This window comes from Penaeus japonicus, unplaced genomic scaffold (assembly GCF_977035675.1).
Source record: "Penaeus japonicus unplaced genomic scaffold, GWHDUDI00000001_assembly GWHDUDI00000026, whole genome shotgun sequence".
NCBI classification, from domain to species: Eukaryota; Metazoa; Arthropoda; class Malacostraca; order Decapoda; family Penaeidae; genus Penaeus; species Penaeus japonicus.
Genome location: NW_028234428.1, coordinates 30,507,560 through 30,522,559, shown reverse-complemented (window position 1 = coordinate 30,522,559; position 15,000 = coordinate 30,507,560). Strand labels below are relative to the sequence as shown.

The 15,000-nt window shown below is 36.9% G+C and overlaps 2 protein-coding genes across 37 annotated transcripts in view; one reads left to right on the top strand and one right to left on the bottom strand.

The window, feature by feature from the left end:
- The window catches only part of Klc (kinesin light chain), a 155,572-nt gene extending 150,862 nt beyond the window's left edge, over window positions 1–4,710 (top strand). For 19 of the 32 annotated variants that reach the window (XM_086552271.1, XM_043004894.2, XM_086552267.1 and 16 more), the window contains 3 exons: window positions 59–189; window positions 2,471–2,525; window positions 2,754–4,710. In XM_086552271.1, the coding sequence (XP_086408397.1) occupies window positions 59–189; window positions 2,471–2,525; window positions 2,754–2,846 (279 nt within the window). In that variant the 3' untranslated portion in view covers window positions 2,847–4,710. The remainder of the gene's footprint in view (window positions 1–58; window positions 190–2,470; window positions 2,526–2,753) is intronic. The other 13 variants (XR_015192344.1, XR_015192338.1, XR_015192343.1 and 10 more) reach the window with 3 other exon arrangements.
- Window positions 4,711–7,781: 3,071 nt separating this feature from the next.
- LOC122246369 (TBCC domain-containing protein 1) overlaps window positions 7,782–15,000 on the bottom strand; it is a 14,450-nt gene continuing 7,231 nt past the window's right edge. For 3 of the 5 annotated variants that reach the window (XM_086552263.1, XM_086552259.1, XM_086552260.1), the window contains exons 4-14: window positions 14,974–15,000; window positions 14,169–14,313; window positions 12,445–12,553; window positions 12,026–12,180; window positions 11,009–11,098; window positions 10,739–10,885; window positions 10,264–10,392; window positions 9,739–10,040; window positions 9,285–9,430; window positions 8,486–8,599; window positions 7,782–8,102 (exon numbers count right to left, since the gene is read on the bottom strand). The exon at window positions 14,974–15,000 is cut by the window's right edge. In XM_086552263.1, the coding sequence (XP_086408389.1) occupies window positions 8,001–8,102; window positions 8,486–8,599; window positions 9,285–9,430; window positions 9,739–10,040; window positions 10,264–10,392; window positions 10,739–10,885; window positions 11,009–11,098; window positions 12,026–12,180; window positions 12,445–12,553; window positions 14,169–14,313; window positions 14,974–15,000 (1,466 nt within the window). In that variant the 3' untranslated portion in view covers window positions 7,782–8,000. The remainder of the gene's footprint in view (window positions 8,103–8,485; window positions 8,600–9,284; window positions 9,431–9,738; window positions 10,041–10,263; window positions 10,393–10,738; window positions 10,886–11,008; window positions 11,099–12,025; window positions 12,181–12,444; window positions 12,554–14,168; window positions 14,314–14,973) is intronic. The other 2 variants (XM_086552262.1, XM_086552261.1) reach the window with 1 other exon arrangement.

Below are 15,000 nucleotides of genomic sequence, written 5' to 3'. Positions count from 1 at the left end.
CCACTACCACTTTTCTGGGACGAGAGTCAGACCTTTTGACGCAATGTTTGCCACGTAGTATGAGTATGGGCGTCTGCGGAGGTCCAGCTCTTTCTCCAAGTTACGGGCATCCATACGAAGATCCAGTGCCAAGTTGGTGCATAAGCTTCGCGGCCGAACGGAATTGGAGGTCGATGACACGGCTGCAAGGTAGGACCTCACACATACTCGGGAATTGAAAGAGGGATCTGAGCCTTGAGGAACAGGGGGAAAGAGGGGAAAAGAGAGAAAGAGATAAAGAGAGGTAGAGAGACACAAAAAAGGGACAGAGGGGAAAAGATTGGAAGAGAGATGTAAAGAGAGAGTGAGAGAGAGATATTGCAAGAGCACATATGATATTAAGCTTAACCTGTATGCAACCAAACCTTAATGATAGTGATAGCTGCCGAGGAAATCTCTTTGAGTCACAGAAGTTGATCATGTTTAGGGACAGTATTTTGCAAGAAAATGTTTAACGGTCTTGATAGTTTACCAGTAAATACAGAAAAATTAGAAGCTAATGACAAGGGTGTAGGTTAGCCATAATGGGAGGTAGTTCATTTAAACTGAATAACATTAATTAATAAATAACTTAGGGATAATTATACTATAAACAAGAATTCAGACTTGGTTATAAATTTCAATTCTCATTCAAGGCCTTACCAGAATTACCCTTTTAAAGACTTCTCGTGTTACTAAAGACAACAGTGAGTTTATACATTAGATTTAACAGAGGGAAAAGGGGGAGAGAGAGGGAGAGAGAGAGATAGAGCTCAGCAATGTTAGTGATCTCCTCTTGAAGGTAAGTGAAGTTTGTGTTTGTGTTCTCAACTAGAAATGCTTCAGATGCACTTTTTTGCTTTAGTCTTGCTGGTGTAATCTAGTGGATAAGCTTTCAGGATAAACCAAGTATTCTGAATTAAATAGTCACAGATACTTGATAAGTACATATCATTAAACATAAAGTATATATGATTAAATAAGTTTCTTTTGAATAAAGTATTAATATTTTTAAAATGGGAATTTTGGTTAACCATAATGACTTAGTATTTTTTATTTTTTTTTGTTTTGGTCAAATTAATCTTAATTATTGTTTACTTTGCTTTAGATACAAGGCATTTTATATTTTTGTTTATTGATTATTGTATTTCATGACAATTTGAAAAAGTGGTAGCCATGATTTTATATGTTTAAGAAGCAGGAATTATTATATATTTATGGATAATTGTGAAGGGCTCATGATTGAAGCTGTGTGGTTTGATCTTTCTTTGCTTATACTCTATCATGAATAAAAGGGGGAAAAGATATTGAGGGACTAGTCTGTTTCTCTCCATTTAAAGGAGCTGTTTGAATCTGTTTTTAGCACTTTGATTAAAAGTATGGCTGTGGTGTTTGTCCTAGCATACCTGCCCATAAGGAGTCAGTTTTCTCTCTGTCCTCCTTCCTTTCTCTCTCTCCCTCCCTCCCCCCTCCCCCTCTCCTTTCCCTTTCCCTTCCTTTCCCTTTCCCTTTCCCTTTCCCTTTCCCTCTTTCTCTTCTATCTTTTCTTTCCTCTTCTCTCACAGCTTACCTCCGGCAGTCATTTCCCTTCAATCTTGTTGCCTTGTGAAATACAAATTGCTTACCTGCTGGAGACGTATACCGAATGTATTTGTTGTTGACTCGCTGTAATATGTATGTTAATATTCTCTTTGATTCCTCTATTTTTTTTTTTTTTTTATGTTCTTGTCAGTTTTTTTGCTCCAACTGCTTTGTTTTCCATGTTTCTCAGTGAATGTTTGTTTGAATGTTTTGTTTTGATTGTAAGTTTTGCACTTTGTGACGACCAAGTAAGTTCTGCTTGTGTAGCTTCGAGATGAATCTTTGGATGCGAAAATATTTAGGGGCTGTTTGTTACTGTTCAAAGTTTTAGGTTTTGTGTCGTGTGGCTAACTGCATGATTTAAAATTCTGTTGAATGATTTTAAATTTTGACGTAGAATATATTTCGTCGTGTTAGAAAAAAAAGAAAGGTGAGGGACTTGTTTAGTTATTCATATGTTTCACTTGATTTTATTTATTTTGATTTTGAAGTTTCTTTACCGAAATGGATGATTTTCTCACCAATAGGAACGATAATTTTCCAGTGTGACTGATGTAAGTGGGTTTTGTAATAGCTAATAAGTGCATTGCTGTTCGTCACGAGAAAATGTTGTGGCTTTCCCGATCGCTGGGTGATTGGCGCCTGTTTTGGCACATTGAGTATGATTTCCCTGTTTCAAGAGAGTACCCTGTGCTGCGTAAAACCATTTTCTTGTACTCTCTCCTTGCTCTTTGAAGTGAAACCTAAGCTTCAGAAATACTTTGGAGTGGAATCTCCAACTTTAGAAAAATTTTATTAACGATATTGAAATGAGGATGGATAAAGTTTGAAATTGCAATTGATCCTATTTGGAAATTGTTCTCTCTTTCAGACTGAAACGGGCAAGTTCGTTGTCCGTTCTTAGTGGAGAGGAGCCCCAGAAACAGGTCAGTGTGGTCAGATAGCCTGGTAAATTATTTCAGTAAAAGGACATTCTTCAGTTCATAAAGCAAAATTTTTAATTTCTCTAAAAAGGAATATATATGATGGTAAATATTATAACAACAGCAATAATAATTGAATGATAATGATCATAAAATAGAATGGAACTGTGTATTTCCTTAGTTTCAACACATCTACAGGTTTCTTTATGCTAATTTTCCTCTCGGCAACAGTCCTTACAGGTTCCCCTAGCTGTGCGTGGTCGAGCAGTGAGCTCAGAACACCTTTCCCGACCAGCTGCTTCTGCCTCGCCTGGCCTGCGCTAGAGACTACTTTCATGCTCGCTGTTCCTTCTGCGTTAATGTTACCTATCATAAGCAATGGGGAAGATCTATTCATGGGGGATCACAAGAGCCTCCAGCTCTTGCTTTTCCACATACGGACAGAGAACCGCTCTCTATGTTCTGTACGTAAGCAACCTGACGGAGCAGTCATTAGATATGTCTTTTTATAGATTGTTCCTATGAAAATTCTGTCTGTGTCTGCCATTGTGCAGGACTTAAGTAACCATACCCATTGTTAGTGACAGTTAACAGTGGGGCATTTAAAACTTTGAGAAAGTTACTTTTGCACGACATAGTACATCAGGAGCATTGGTGTATAAGATGAGGACAGGTATTTAAAAAAATCCTTCATGTTGCATCATTGATTTTATGCAACTGAAATCCGAAATTGGAGAGGCAGAATAATAAGATTAAAAAAGAAAAAAAGAAAAAAGAAAATAAGAGCCCAAATTAGCAGACGGCAGCCTGGTCTTCCAGATTGAAAAAAGGAGAGGAAACCAAGGACGGAAAACCAAAGGGGTACTGATTCGCATGGGACAGGTAACAGAATTTTAGATTTTTACAGAATGAAAATGTATAAAGCAATGAGGAGAAATTAATGGATTTCACTGCTGGAAAGAAAGTAAAAAAAAAAATGTAGATTAGAAATGGGTGTCTTGTTTTGTAGTACCACCACTGACACACGTTGCATTGTGTTTGGATGCCTAAGCTGCATTTGAATCCCTGAAACTGGTAGAGTGTAGTTACCAGAGAATAACAATTACATAATGTGCTATAGTCTGCATATAGTTTCCAAAGCCTCATAATAATAGCATGTTCCAAAGTACTCATCTCTTAGCCTGGACAGAACCTTTGTCCAAGCAGCTCTTATGATTTTCTGCACATGTATAGTCACAAAATGGCCAAGAATTTTCTTTTTTGTAATTTAAATGAATCCATTATTGCAATCTTGAGTGAGAGGTGTGCATGTGAAAAAAAAGAAAACAAAAAAAAAGTTTATATTTAAATAAATATTTAATAATTCAGTGTCTCTGTACTGGCAGAACATAAAAAAAAAAAAATTACATTTGATGTCATGATAGAGTGCTTTATTGAACAAGGCATTGACATACCATTCCAGGAGGATCTTGATAGCTATCTAGTCTTTTATTTATGAGATTTGTGTCATTTCACCTTTTTAGTTTCTTACTTTGTGGATTTTGGTATGTTGTTGTAAATGGCTATATTGTACATTTCCAGTTTTGTATTACTTAATTTGGTTAAGATGATTTTGTGTTATATTTATTTTCTGTAATAGTTTTGTGTCTAGGTCAAAATTATAGGAAGAATATATTGTTTTAAATTCATTCATGATTCTCATGAGCAAAACTATTTTTCAGTGTAGTTTTAAGGACCATATGCATTATATCCACCAAGAAGAAAATGATGCACATCCTGTCGTGGATGAAGCTATAGTTACCCTTGAACCAGTGTCCCATACAGGGTTAAATATATACACAATACGAGGAAAATATCCCTGGAAACAGTTATTATTATCCCACTAGCGACTAAAAAAAGAACTACGGGACTTGGGCCGCGAGCGCCCGTCTCTTAGTTCAGAAGGAAGATAGTTGTACTGTGATTCTTGCACTTCCAGTACCATATAAATACAGTTGCTGGCAGTATAGGAATGTTAGTCAACTGGTATATCTTGCACAGGGGTTGTAAAGATTTCATCATTTCAGCTGTCTGAACGTTCACAACCTAACTCTTTTGTTAGCTTCATGTCTGCTTTTGTCTGTGCATTCCCACGGTGACACAGCAACCGATGTAGGAAAAGTTATCAATAAACAACTTGATGGCTTATGCTAAGGTTTTTACTTATCCTGAAAGGAGGGGGAAGAGATTGGAGATAAATTTGTTCTTGACTTTGAGATGTTTGTTAACTGAATATTGTACTTTTGTTTTGCTTTATCACAATACTATTTAGGGAATTTCTTGAACTGTTGGCAGTTTTTAAATTTTAGAGTTTAAGAATGGTATTTATATATTTCTCAATACAGAACTATGAATTAAACAAGAGCTTACACCTGTAATAACTACAAAAGGAAATCTGGACTGATATCTGTGGGACAAGTTTTTTTTAAATGAAAAAACATAGTCCATCATTCCAAATGTAATATATGGTGTAAGTATTAAGAAACTGCAAAAAAATAATAATAATAATAACACAATATGAGCAATAATTGTGTAATGCAGTTGGATTTTTCAAGCTTCATAATGCAGCATAGTTGAGACAAAGATTGTAAATCCAGAAAAAAGAGAAAAGTTCATTGTATAACAAGAAACAAAAGCAAAGTGTGCCTTGTCATATTCAGGAACTATTAAAACACTTTTAACTGTTTTACTGTAAATTCTTGCTTGGTAGGAGGGGTGAGACTAGACTCTTTAAGAAAAAAAAAAAAAAAGTATGAAGAGAGCTCAGAAGTCATAGCAGAATAATAGCAACTCATATTTGTAATACCACATTTCTTTCATTCATTTTATGCTGACTTATTTCAATAAAACTACAATAACAGTGTCCATGACAAGTATAACCCCCTGAATGATAGCCATTTTCAGAATAAACAAATTTTTCTATTCCATTTTTGTCATTAAATACAGTAAGATGAATATCATTACACATTGACAAGTGAGCAGTGAAAAAGAAAATATTATCAAGAATCCCCTCATACCCTCGAAAAATAAGTCTGCTCCTCCTAATTCATGATACCTATGATCTGTAGGAACAAAGACCCATTTCTACAAATAAAAAATCTAAAACATCTTATACCTTAAAGACAATGTTGAATGTTGCGGACGTAATGTGTCACACATGTTTTTGGCCAGATGACGGGTGGCATGACATACGTGCCATGGCATATTTGAAATTAGGGGAAAGTGGATCGGTGTTTTTCTCCATTACACTGAGTAATAACTACATTTAGTAATTGATGATGTGAATTGCCATTATTTTTACTATAATTGCTGTAATTTCCACCCATAGAGCTGTAATACTTAATCAAAGTGATTATAAAGAACGAAATGATCTGATATGGACCCTATATTACACTTTTAGTCTACTGCAACACTGATAAACACCATTAGATGGTATGTAAGTCTCACAAGATAGTAAATCACAAAAAAAAGAAAAACACATAAATGGCTAATATTATAATGAGTGAATGAAAGAGAGCGTAAAAAAAATGTGATGTGTTGGGTGAACTCCCTCACTCTGAAACTAGACCCATCAAGGGTGCCTTGCAGGTGGCACTAGTGGCTGTTCTTGGGACCAGTTAAGCAATGGGTTAAGTATTGTAAGAGCTGAAGCAAAGAACCTAATCCTCACCAGTGTCAAATCCAGAAAGGTCATGAGGTCTACAATAAAGGGACTTCTCTGTTAACCCACTCACGACGGGGGCATTCCAGCCTTGCATGTCACAATGCCGGGGCTTTCAAACGCTTAGGCCTAAATCAATTAAATGACTGGCACCATATTGTGCCACCCGGCCACCGGGCTTTTGAATGAGCGGTACAGTAGTGTACCATCCGTCCAGAGAGGGTTAACCACCTCTTGATTCCGCAAGTGCAGGATTATTATTATTATTTTTTTAATATATGGATGGCACCACATGCACTTAGCCACCAAGGAAGCAATTACTAGGCCTATCTGACCTTGACTGTTTACCTCATTTCTTGAAGCTTCCGGACAATAGTTGTAATTATTATCATTAGTATAACAATACTATTAGTCATATTAACATGACAGTAATAATGTTTAAATAGAGAACCTGAAGAATGGGTAAACAGCTGAAGTCAGATAAGCAAAGTAATTGCCTATTTGGGGACTAAACACTTCTGGAGACATGTATGTAAAAAACAAAAACAAAAACTGCACAGTTCATGTATCTGTTCTTTAGTGCTCTTTCTAATGATTCCCTCCCCTATTTCCGCTTTCTGTCTCTTTGCATTTAATTTACTAAATTTTCCTTGTAGGGCACCCTTGAACTGAAAGAATTCGATGAACAACCATACTTTTACAAATAGATGAATACATATTTTCAAATCTTATATTCTGATATGTTAAAGTAATATATGATATATCAGTGTACATAGTAAACTACAGAAAACTTATCACCATTATTGTTTTAGAATGATTGAACAAGCTTGTGGTGATTTCTTCAGACTGACCCCATTTTCTATGAAAACTCCTTGTACTTTCTCTACCAATTTGGGAGTAAAGAAGATTAATATTAAATCCATTCTAACATAGTTATTAACCCATTGGTCATGATTTTAATAAAATATGTATACAGTCATGTGGCGGGTTTATGTGTATGGCACAGTGCCATCCGTGTTTACGACTGATGCTGCCTTGACAGCAAATCATGCCATCTGCTATCAATGGGTTAAGGTTCAATACCTTGAGCCCAAAAGAGTGGTTGCAATTCTTAAGATGTCCGATTTGCCTGGCAAGACCCCATACCCCGCGCCCCGGGCCATTGCAATATTGCATTGGAAACGTTACACTGGCATGACGCCCCGGCATCGGGAATTTAGCTGTGTCACACGGGTGTGACATACCGTCGCCATAGGGTTAAGATGTATTCCCTGTTATTTTCCAGACTTATAGTATGATATATAAATCTGTATATGATATATTAACTAAGTGACAAATTAGCATTAGCTATAATGTGTTAGTTATATAACTGAAGAAATAACTAGCTTGTATTTTAAACAAAAATAATGCTGTGCAAAAGGGATCCAACTATGAAGAAAGCCAATCACAGAACAGTTACTCAAATTTTGACACAAATCTAAGCATTATGTAACAATAAGAGAGAACTTGTTGACAATATTGTAAATCCTAGACAAACAGGAGAAAATGAGACAAGGATAGAAACTTTTTATTTTTTATATTTTTCTTAACATGGTAACATATTTTACACATTTTGAGTATAAGTAATTAAAATCCACTTGTATGATTAACTTCCAATCTAAAATCACTGGGGGCTTAATGCACACTTTCTATGAATCGTTACTGCTTGTATGGCATTATGTAATCATTAAAACACATATTTAAATATATTGACGTAAAGCATATTCATATCATTATCATTAAATTGCCGTTGTTTTTGCTACTCTTTCATATTTCAGTGTTAAAGCAAGTTTTTCTAGTTGATCAAGCTCACGCTGTTTACCTGTGTCTCTCAGCCAAGCCTGAAAGTGATAATACATTTTAATAAACAATTATACTTTCATTAAATATATATATATACAGACAAACAAGTTCTTCACTTTCTCTCAATCAATTGTTTAGAGTCAATTTCATTTTTAAATAAATTACTTCAAAACATTCCCTTCCAAAGTCCCTTATATAACCCCCCAAAACCATACTGTTTTCACATTACATAACTTATCCAAAATTATAAAAATAATCTTGACCAGAAAACTTAAAACTTTGCTCTTTATTTTCTTATGAATTTACAAATGTAATTAACACACAAGCACAGAAAGGGACGCACAAGCAAACACCCACCCACTTCCGTATGACAGACATAGTATCAAGTGCAACCCCCCTGCAAGTACTTTTCTGGACCTACCTTGAACCTGGCATCTATTGCCTTTTGTAAAATGGCTCTCTGTTCTGGTGTTAAGTCTGCGTCCCTCACTTCTGCCCGGAAACTGGACACGCACTTTCCAGCTTCTTCTACACTCTGAGAAATAAAAAATGAGAAAGAAATACAGAAATCGTAGCAACGAGAAAGAGGAAAAAAAAACTTCAGGCTATACTATTTGATAATTCAGTATAACAATTGTAATTTATATTTGGTGCTATATAAATCCCTGTCCACATAAGTGAATAGGCGAGCAGACTGCCTGATGTGTCTGTGGCCTGGTTTGCCCACAGGCACAAGCAAAAAGTCCCCCTTGCTAGAGATTGAGCCAATTCACTAGACTGAGCCTGGCAGTGCAATGTTGCTGCCAGACACTTATTCACATATGGACTCAAAGGGGTGTTGTTGTCAAGTACTCTAGTCTTGACTAAAATAATTGTTGAAGGTCTCAACTCTCCTCACCAAAGACTACTGGTCTAGACTTGAGATCCTTCTTGTTGTGCACTGTGATAATCATATTGCATATGGCCTTTTTGGGCACCTTCTCTCACTTCTTTCCAAATACTGTGGGGACAACAGTATTGGTGTGCCAGCCTTGTGATGAACATTCCTTGAATGTGTGAACAGGGCTTCACAATGCTAACCCAAAATCATAAGAATGTATATGGAAGGGAAATAGCCCAAAACATAACAGCTGTTACTCTACTGAACTTAAATTTTTTCTTGTATTAGTTTTGTCACAAATCAAAAAAGTAACAGTAGGAAACCTTCCTTCAGCTCTTACCTTGGCAAACTCATGAGGAAGACCTGGGGGGAGGAGGGGGGGTCTGCCGTCCACGGGCGCAGTTTGGGTGAAGGGGATGACTAGTAGCTGGAAGTCCTCGGGATTCATCACTTCGCACGCACCACTGAGCACTCCTCCTTCACTCCCTGAGAGGGGGACGAAATGGAGAAATGGCAGATAGAATGAGGGTAGGAAAGGGAGAAAAGGGAGGGAGGGTGAGATAGATTAATTAGTTCATACTCCTCTTTACAAAACATTTTTGAAACTATGTTCAACAAATTCATATTTCATAATGTGTTGACCCATTAGCGGCAGATGGCATGATTTGCACCCAAGGCAGAGTCGGTCGTAGACGTGGATGACGCCATACCAGACAATATAAACCCGCCATCCTACTGCATACATATTTTTTTAAAAGCGCGACCAATGGGTCAATTAGGCCTCTAGTACTCACCGAGATGCAGAGGTCTGTTCCACATGTTGATGTGGGGGCGCAGCTGTGCCTGGGCCATGTGGTGCTTGAGGCGAGGATAGTGGATATTCAAGGGAGCTACAGTTACGCCCTGCGTGCGTCCCCCAACTAGCAAGGGCCTCTGAGGAGTGAGTGTGTGTATTACAATGCCCCGGCAATCCGCTATGACCAGGGACCTTGCTGCACACACCACGACAGTGTTACGACACTCACTTAACTTAACGCGTCCTGCCACGGGCCCAAGCACAACTCGGGTGTCATGGCATTTGTGGATGACTGCATGTCTGGTGGAGAGAAATGGCTCATTACACATGCAGCTGTCAGCAGGAAATGCAACTAGCCTATTTGAGAATCAAGAACTTTGTTTTGCTCCATTTTAAGTAACAATGATTCCCAACAGTGCACTCTGCACAAATATCAACATTGCTTTCAAAGAGCTAAATGATAAGTCATAGAACAATCATTACTATATAAAATTGAAAATGAACTACTATCCAGTTTCCTTACCTAAGGGGTTGGAGGACAAATACATTTGATTTGGAACATCGCCGCACTTTCAGATCCGTATAAGACGCTTCTTCGCCCATGTAGGCCGTCATGCCATCCACCAGCTCGCATATGTACATGAGCCTGTGACTGGAAAGAGTGAGGGTTCACAATAGGCAATATGTTCTAGGGAATCATCTTCAGAAAAGCCTGGTTACTTCTTTATCTTTGAGACTTAAATTGGTGATATATGTTACCAAAGCTAATGGAAAAGAAAAAAAGAAAAGTACCTTCAGTAAAAGTCTGTTCATTTTTATTCTGGTTATCAAGAAAAAGAGGAAGAAGAAGAAGCAGAAGAAGAAGAAGAAGAAGAAGAAGACGAAAAAGAAGAAGGAAGACACAAAGTCAATGCTCAATGCCATTCAACTCCTAAAATTCTTTTAAAAACTGAATAGTTGAAGTTTCTGACTAAAATCCATTGAGAAAGAACTCTTACCCTGGTGTTGGAGAAGCGACGAGCCTATGATGCGAAGGCTGGGTTAAAGACACTACTGGCCATGACTGTCTACACCCTCGACGTACGCAGAGCCACTCCCCGTGCGGCGCCCAGTCGAACCCTCTCAGCAACCATTGCTCGAATAACCTGCATAATTAGTCACAGAGATGAAGCAAATACTTGTACAACAAAAACATAGATGGAAAGTGTGCATGTGTAATCAAATCTGTTTTCAAGATCACAACATTGTAGAGTGGCAGTGTGACTTACCCCTTTTGGAAGGCATTTTTTTTGCTAAGATAACCAGATCTATAGCAATTATTGGCATCTGTGGCCACAGATAATAGGTCTCTCTCCGTTCTGTCAAAAGAAGAAAAAAAAAGATATTTAGCTGGGCATATATTGTACTTTGTATCAAATGACGACACTGACAAGATGAACATGTTGGTATATACCCTTACTAATTGACTATGGTCAATAAATACCACATATAACAGTTTAGGGTAATAACATCACAGCTTAATACTAAAATCTTTCTCTTTATATATGTATATAGTCATACTCTCTGAAAGTTCATTCATTTCTTTTTCTTTTAACCCATTCACGACAGGACGTATTTTCACCTACTCCGCTTCCATCGGGAAGATAACAAGCATGCAACCCTTCGTTCCAGGGTGTTTTACCATTGTGCGAGGCCACACTGAACCTCTCAGAGTGTTTTTCCTCCCTCTTATTCTTATGGTTTGCATAGTTGCGTCTACAAAGTAAAGGCATGTAAAAATGTTGCCATGTTTAGAGGGGTTATTTTAGTTATGTAACAGCAATGCTTTTCTAGTGATATTTTACTGAACTTTGCATATATTCTACATTTCTATGTGATTATACCAATGGAAAATGGAAGCAATCCTTTACTGTGGTATCAAAAAAGATGTTTTTTGTTGATCATATACAATGTAATCATACATGTACATGAGTGTAAATAATTATCTTTAAGAACAATCTAGTGTTCAATTGCTGACGTTTCAGCATATCACAACTGGCCTGCCTGAAACTCAGTGAGATAAATGGTCCGTATTCTCCAACTACTTGATAGGACGTCAACCAGCGCAAATGGGTTAAAGTTAACTATGGGTCACAAAGGGAAAAATACGAATTGTATTTAATCAATAGAAATAAACAAAAGTATCCCTAATAGATACATAGCATGAGGTTTCACAGAATGGGGGAGGACTATTTTGCACACACACACACACAAAAAAAAAGCACTTTGAAAACAACGAAACTAACTTTTCCCCCTGCACAGATGCTCCCAGTATGAATGACAGAGACTTGACCACGTCAACGGACAGCACACCTGCGGACTTCATGAAACCTAGGAGTTCTCTTGCTGTGCGCTTGTCACCCGTTTTCTTTTTTTTCTCTGTGTCTTCCACTTGCAAATGCTGTGTGCAAGAAGGGAATATAAATGATCATCAGTATGCAAGATTATTTAGAACTCTAATACACGCTGTAATGCAACTATACTTGTAAACATACAAATCACACACACACAAAAAAAATATCTATAATTAAAACAGTGATCTATACCACACTTTATATCAACACTTAACAAATATTTAAATAGCACCAATGAAACTATATATACATACACAAAGAATTTGTATATAAATAAATCCTTAAACTATTACTCCTTCTTACGGACTCACCCCAGCTAGGAGGCTAAGGAGCTCCGGCAGTGCTTCCCGTACAAATTCCGAGTGCTTCTCTTCGAGCAACTGCTTTCGAGAGGTCCCTGTGCTATTGTTATTGGGCCATCTGAGTCATGAGAGTTAGGGAATCTTTACACAGAAGTCATGATGATAATATAATGGGTGTATATTACACTTTCAATATATATATATATATGTAATATATATGACCAAAGTAAATTAAGTGAAAAATAATAAAACAGACAACAGCAACACAGTACGTGTCAGTAGCAAGTGTTAACATGCAACAAAAATGCAAGTGGATATCATGCTTAGAAAGATATATATATATATATATATCAACATAGGTAAATGTTAGCAGCCAACAGAAGAGGAGTGTGAGTCGTGAATGAAGTGATATGCTGTACAGAGCGAAGATTATAACTGAAAGGTTTAATTTCTGAAGTTCCTATGAAATATGCTGCCCTCCAATCTACCTTTCAGTATCACTTACAGGCTAACAAACTATGCAAGGAGCTCTAATATGAGTGCCCGATGAATCACACCTATTATAAACATTGACTAAAGAAACCCCTCGAAGTCAGAGATGAAGAAAAGAGTTAGGAAAGGAAGGACGCAAAACCGTCCGCCCTTTCTAAATTCCTACCAACCAAAGCAGGGTGATTTTAGTTAATGGCTTCTTTTTTTCTCTCTCTTTATATATAAGCAGTGTCACAAGGTGTTTCTGACCAAACTGGAAGCAGAACAAAAGCTACATCTCTGGAATACAATTTCAAATTTTTTTTGTAAACACACTGGGTTTTGTGGAGATACATCTGGGGTCCTCAGAAGAAAAATATATCAATCAATCCATTAAAAAAAAAGAACAAAAAAAGCGCAGCTTCATATCAAATAAATGGGGTAGAGGAAATTGTTAATGTGCTATTGTGTGTAACTGTCTGTATCCTTGTCATTCTAGGATGTGAAGAGAGAGGGTCTGTTTCTGCCGAGACAAGAGACTACCTCACCGGAAAGAACCCAAGCAAAGGCCCCTTTTCCCTTCTAAAGCATAAGAATACACATTGCTGAGATGACTGACTGACAGACGTTAAGACACGGTAGGTGTAATGACACCGATATTACTACTGTCCAAAGGCACAATACGTCAATACCCACAGAATGGTGACTGGGAGAGGAAACTACCAACCATGAGCGTTCCTTTAGACAAAATAAAAATTTAAGTACTTGGAGGTGCATAAAAAGAAATAATATAAAATGAAAAAGAGAGTTCCCTTTCTAGGTATTACTTACTTGTAAACTGACAATTGCACAAATGCTAATCTAATGACTAAAGAAAATGATAGTGTAAAGAAAGAAGAGAATAATAAAAAATAAATCACACAGGAGAGAATGCAAATATGAATATGAGAAAAAGAGAATGAGTGAGAGAGAGAGAGAGAGAATAAAAGAGAGAGTGAAAATGAAATGAAATTGGAAAAAAAGGAGTGACAGTAAGAGAATATGAAAGAAATAAAAGAGTGAAAGAGAGAGCAAGCAAAAGAAAAGAAAAACAAAGAAAGAAAATAAGTCAGAGAAAAAAAGAAAAACAGAAGAAGAAAAAGCAAGCCCCAAAACAGAAAAGTGACAGAGAATAAGACAGAAAAAAAAAAGAAAGAAAGAAAGAAAAGAGAATAATAATAATAAAAAAAAGAGTAATAAAAATAAAGGCAAGCACGTAATACCTATGACAAGGATACGGATCTGTGGTTAGCGTCTGCAGGGAGGCTTGTCTGGCGACGGCACGAGGGTGAGCGCTTGTTACACGGTGAAGGTACAACACAATTATCAACTCCATTGTCCACACATCCACATCACCCATTACTTCATCTAATTTCAGAGTTATTAACACACGGCAAAGGTTATTATCATGGATGAGAAGAGAGAGAGAGAGAGAGAGAGAGAGAGAGAGAGAGAGAGAGAGAGAGAGAGAGAGAGAGAGAGAGAGAGAGAGAGAGAGAGAGAGAGAGAGAGAGAGAGAGAGAGAGAGAGAGAGAGAGAGAAAGAGTGAGAGAGAAAGAAAGTAAGAGAAAGAAAGTAAGAGAAAGAAAGTAAGAAAAAAGTGAGAGAGAGAAAGAGAGAGAGAAAGAGAGAGAGAGAGAGAGAGAGAGAGAGAGATAGAGAGAGAAGGAGAGTGAGAGAAAGTGAAGGAGAGAGAAGGAAAGAGGAAAGAAAGAGAGAAAGGTGAAAACAAAAAAAACAAAATAGTGAGTCAGAAACCAAGCAATGGAAGGAGAATAAGAGAAATCACACAAATAGAAAAAATAATACTATATCAAAGTTGTATCTCCAAACAATATACATCTAAGTATATATAAATATATATCTATATCTATATATAAATACATATCAACACACAAATGTACATGTATATAGCACTCAAAGAAACAATAAAAAAATCCAAAAAAAGTCCAAAACTCCAGAAAAAAAAAATATATAAAAAAATAAATAAAAATAAAATAAAACAAGACCAGCGACGGCAATCATTACCTCGTTCCTTTTGCGAGCTTGCCGACG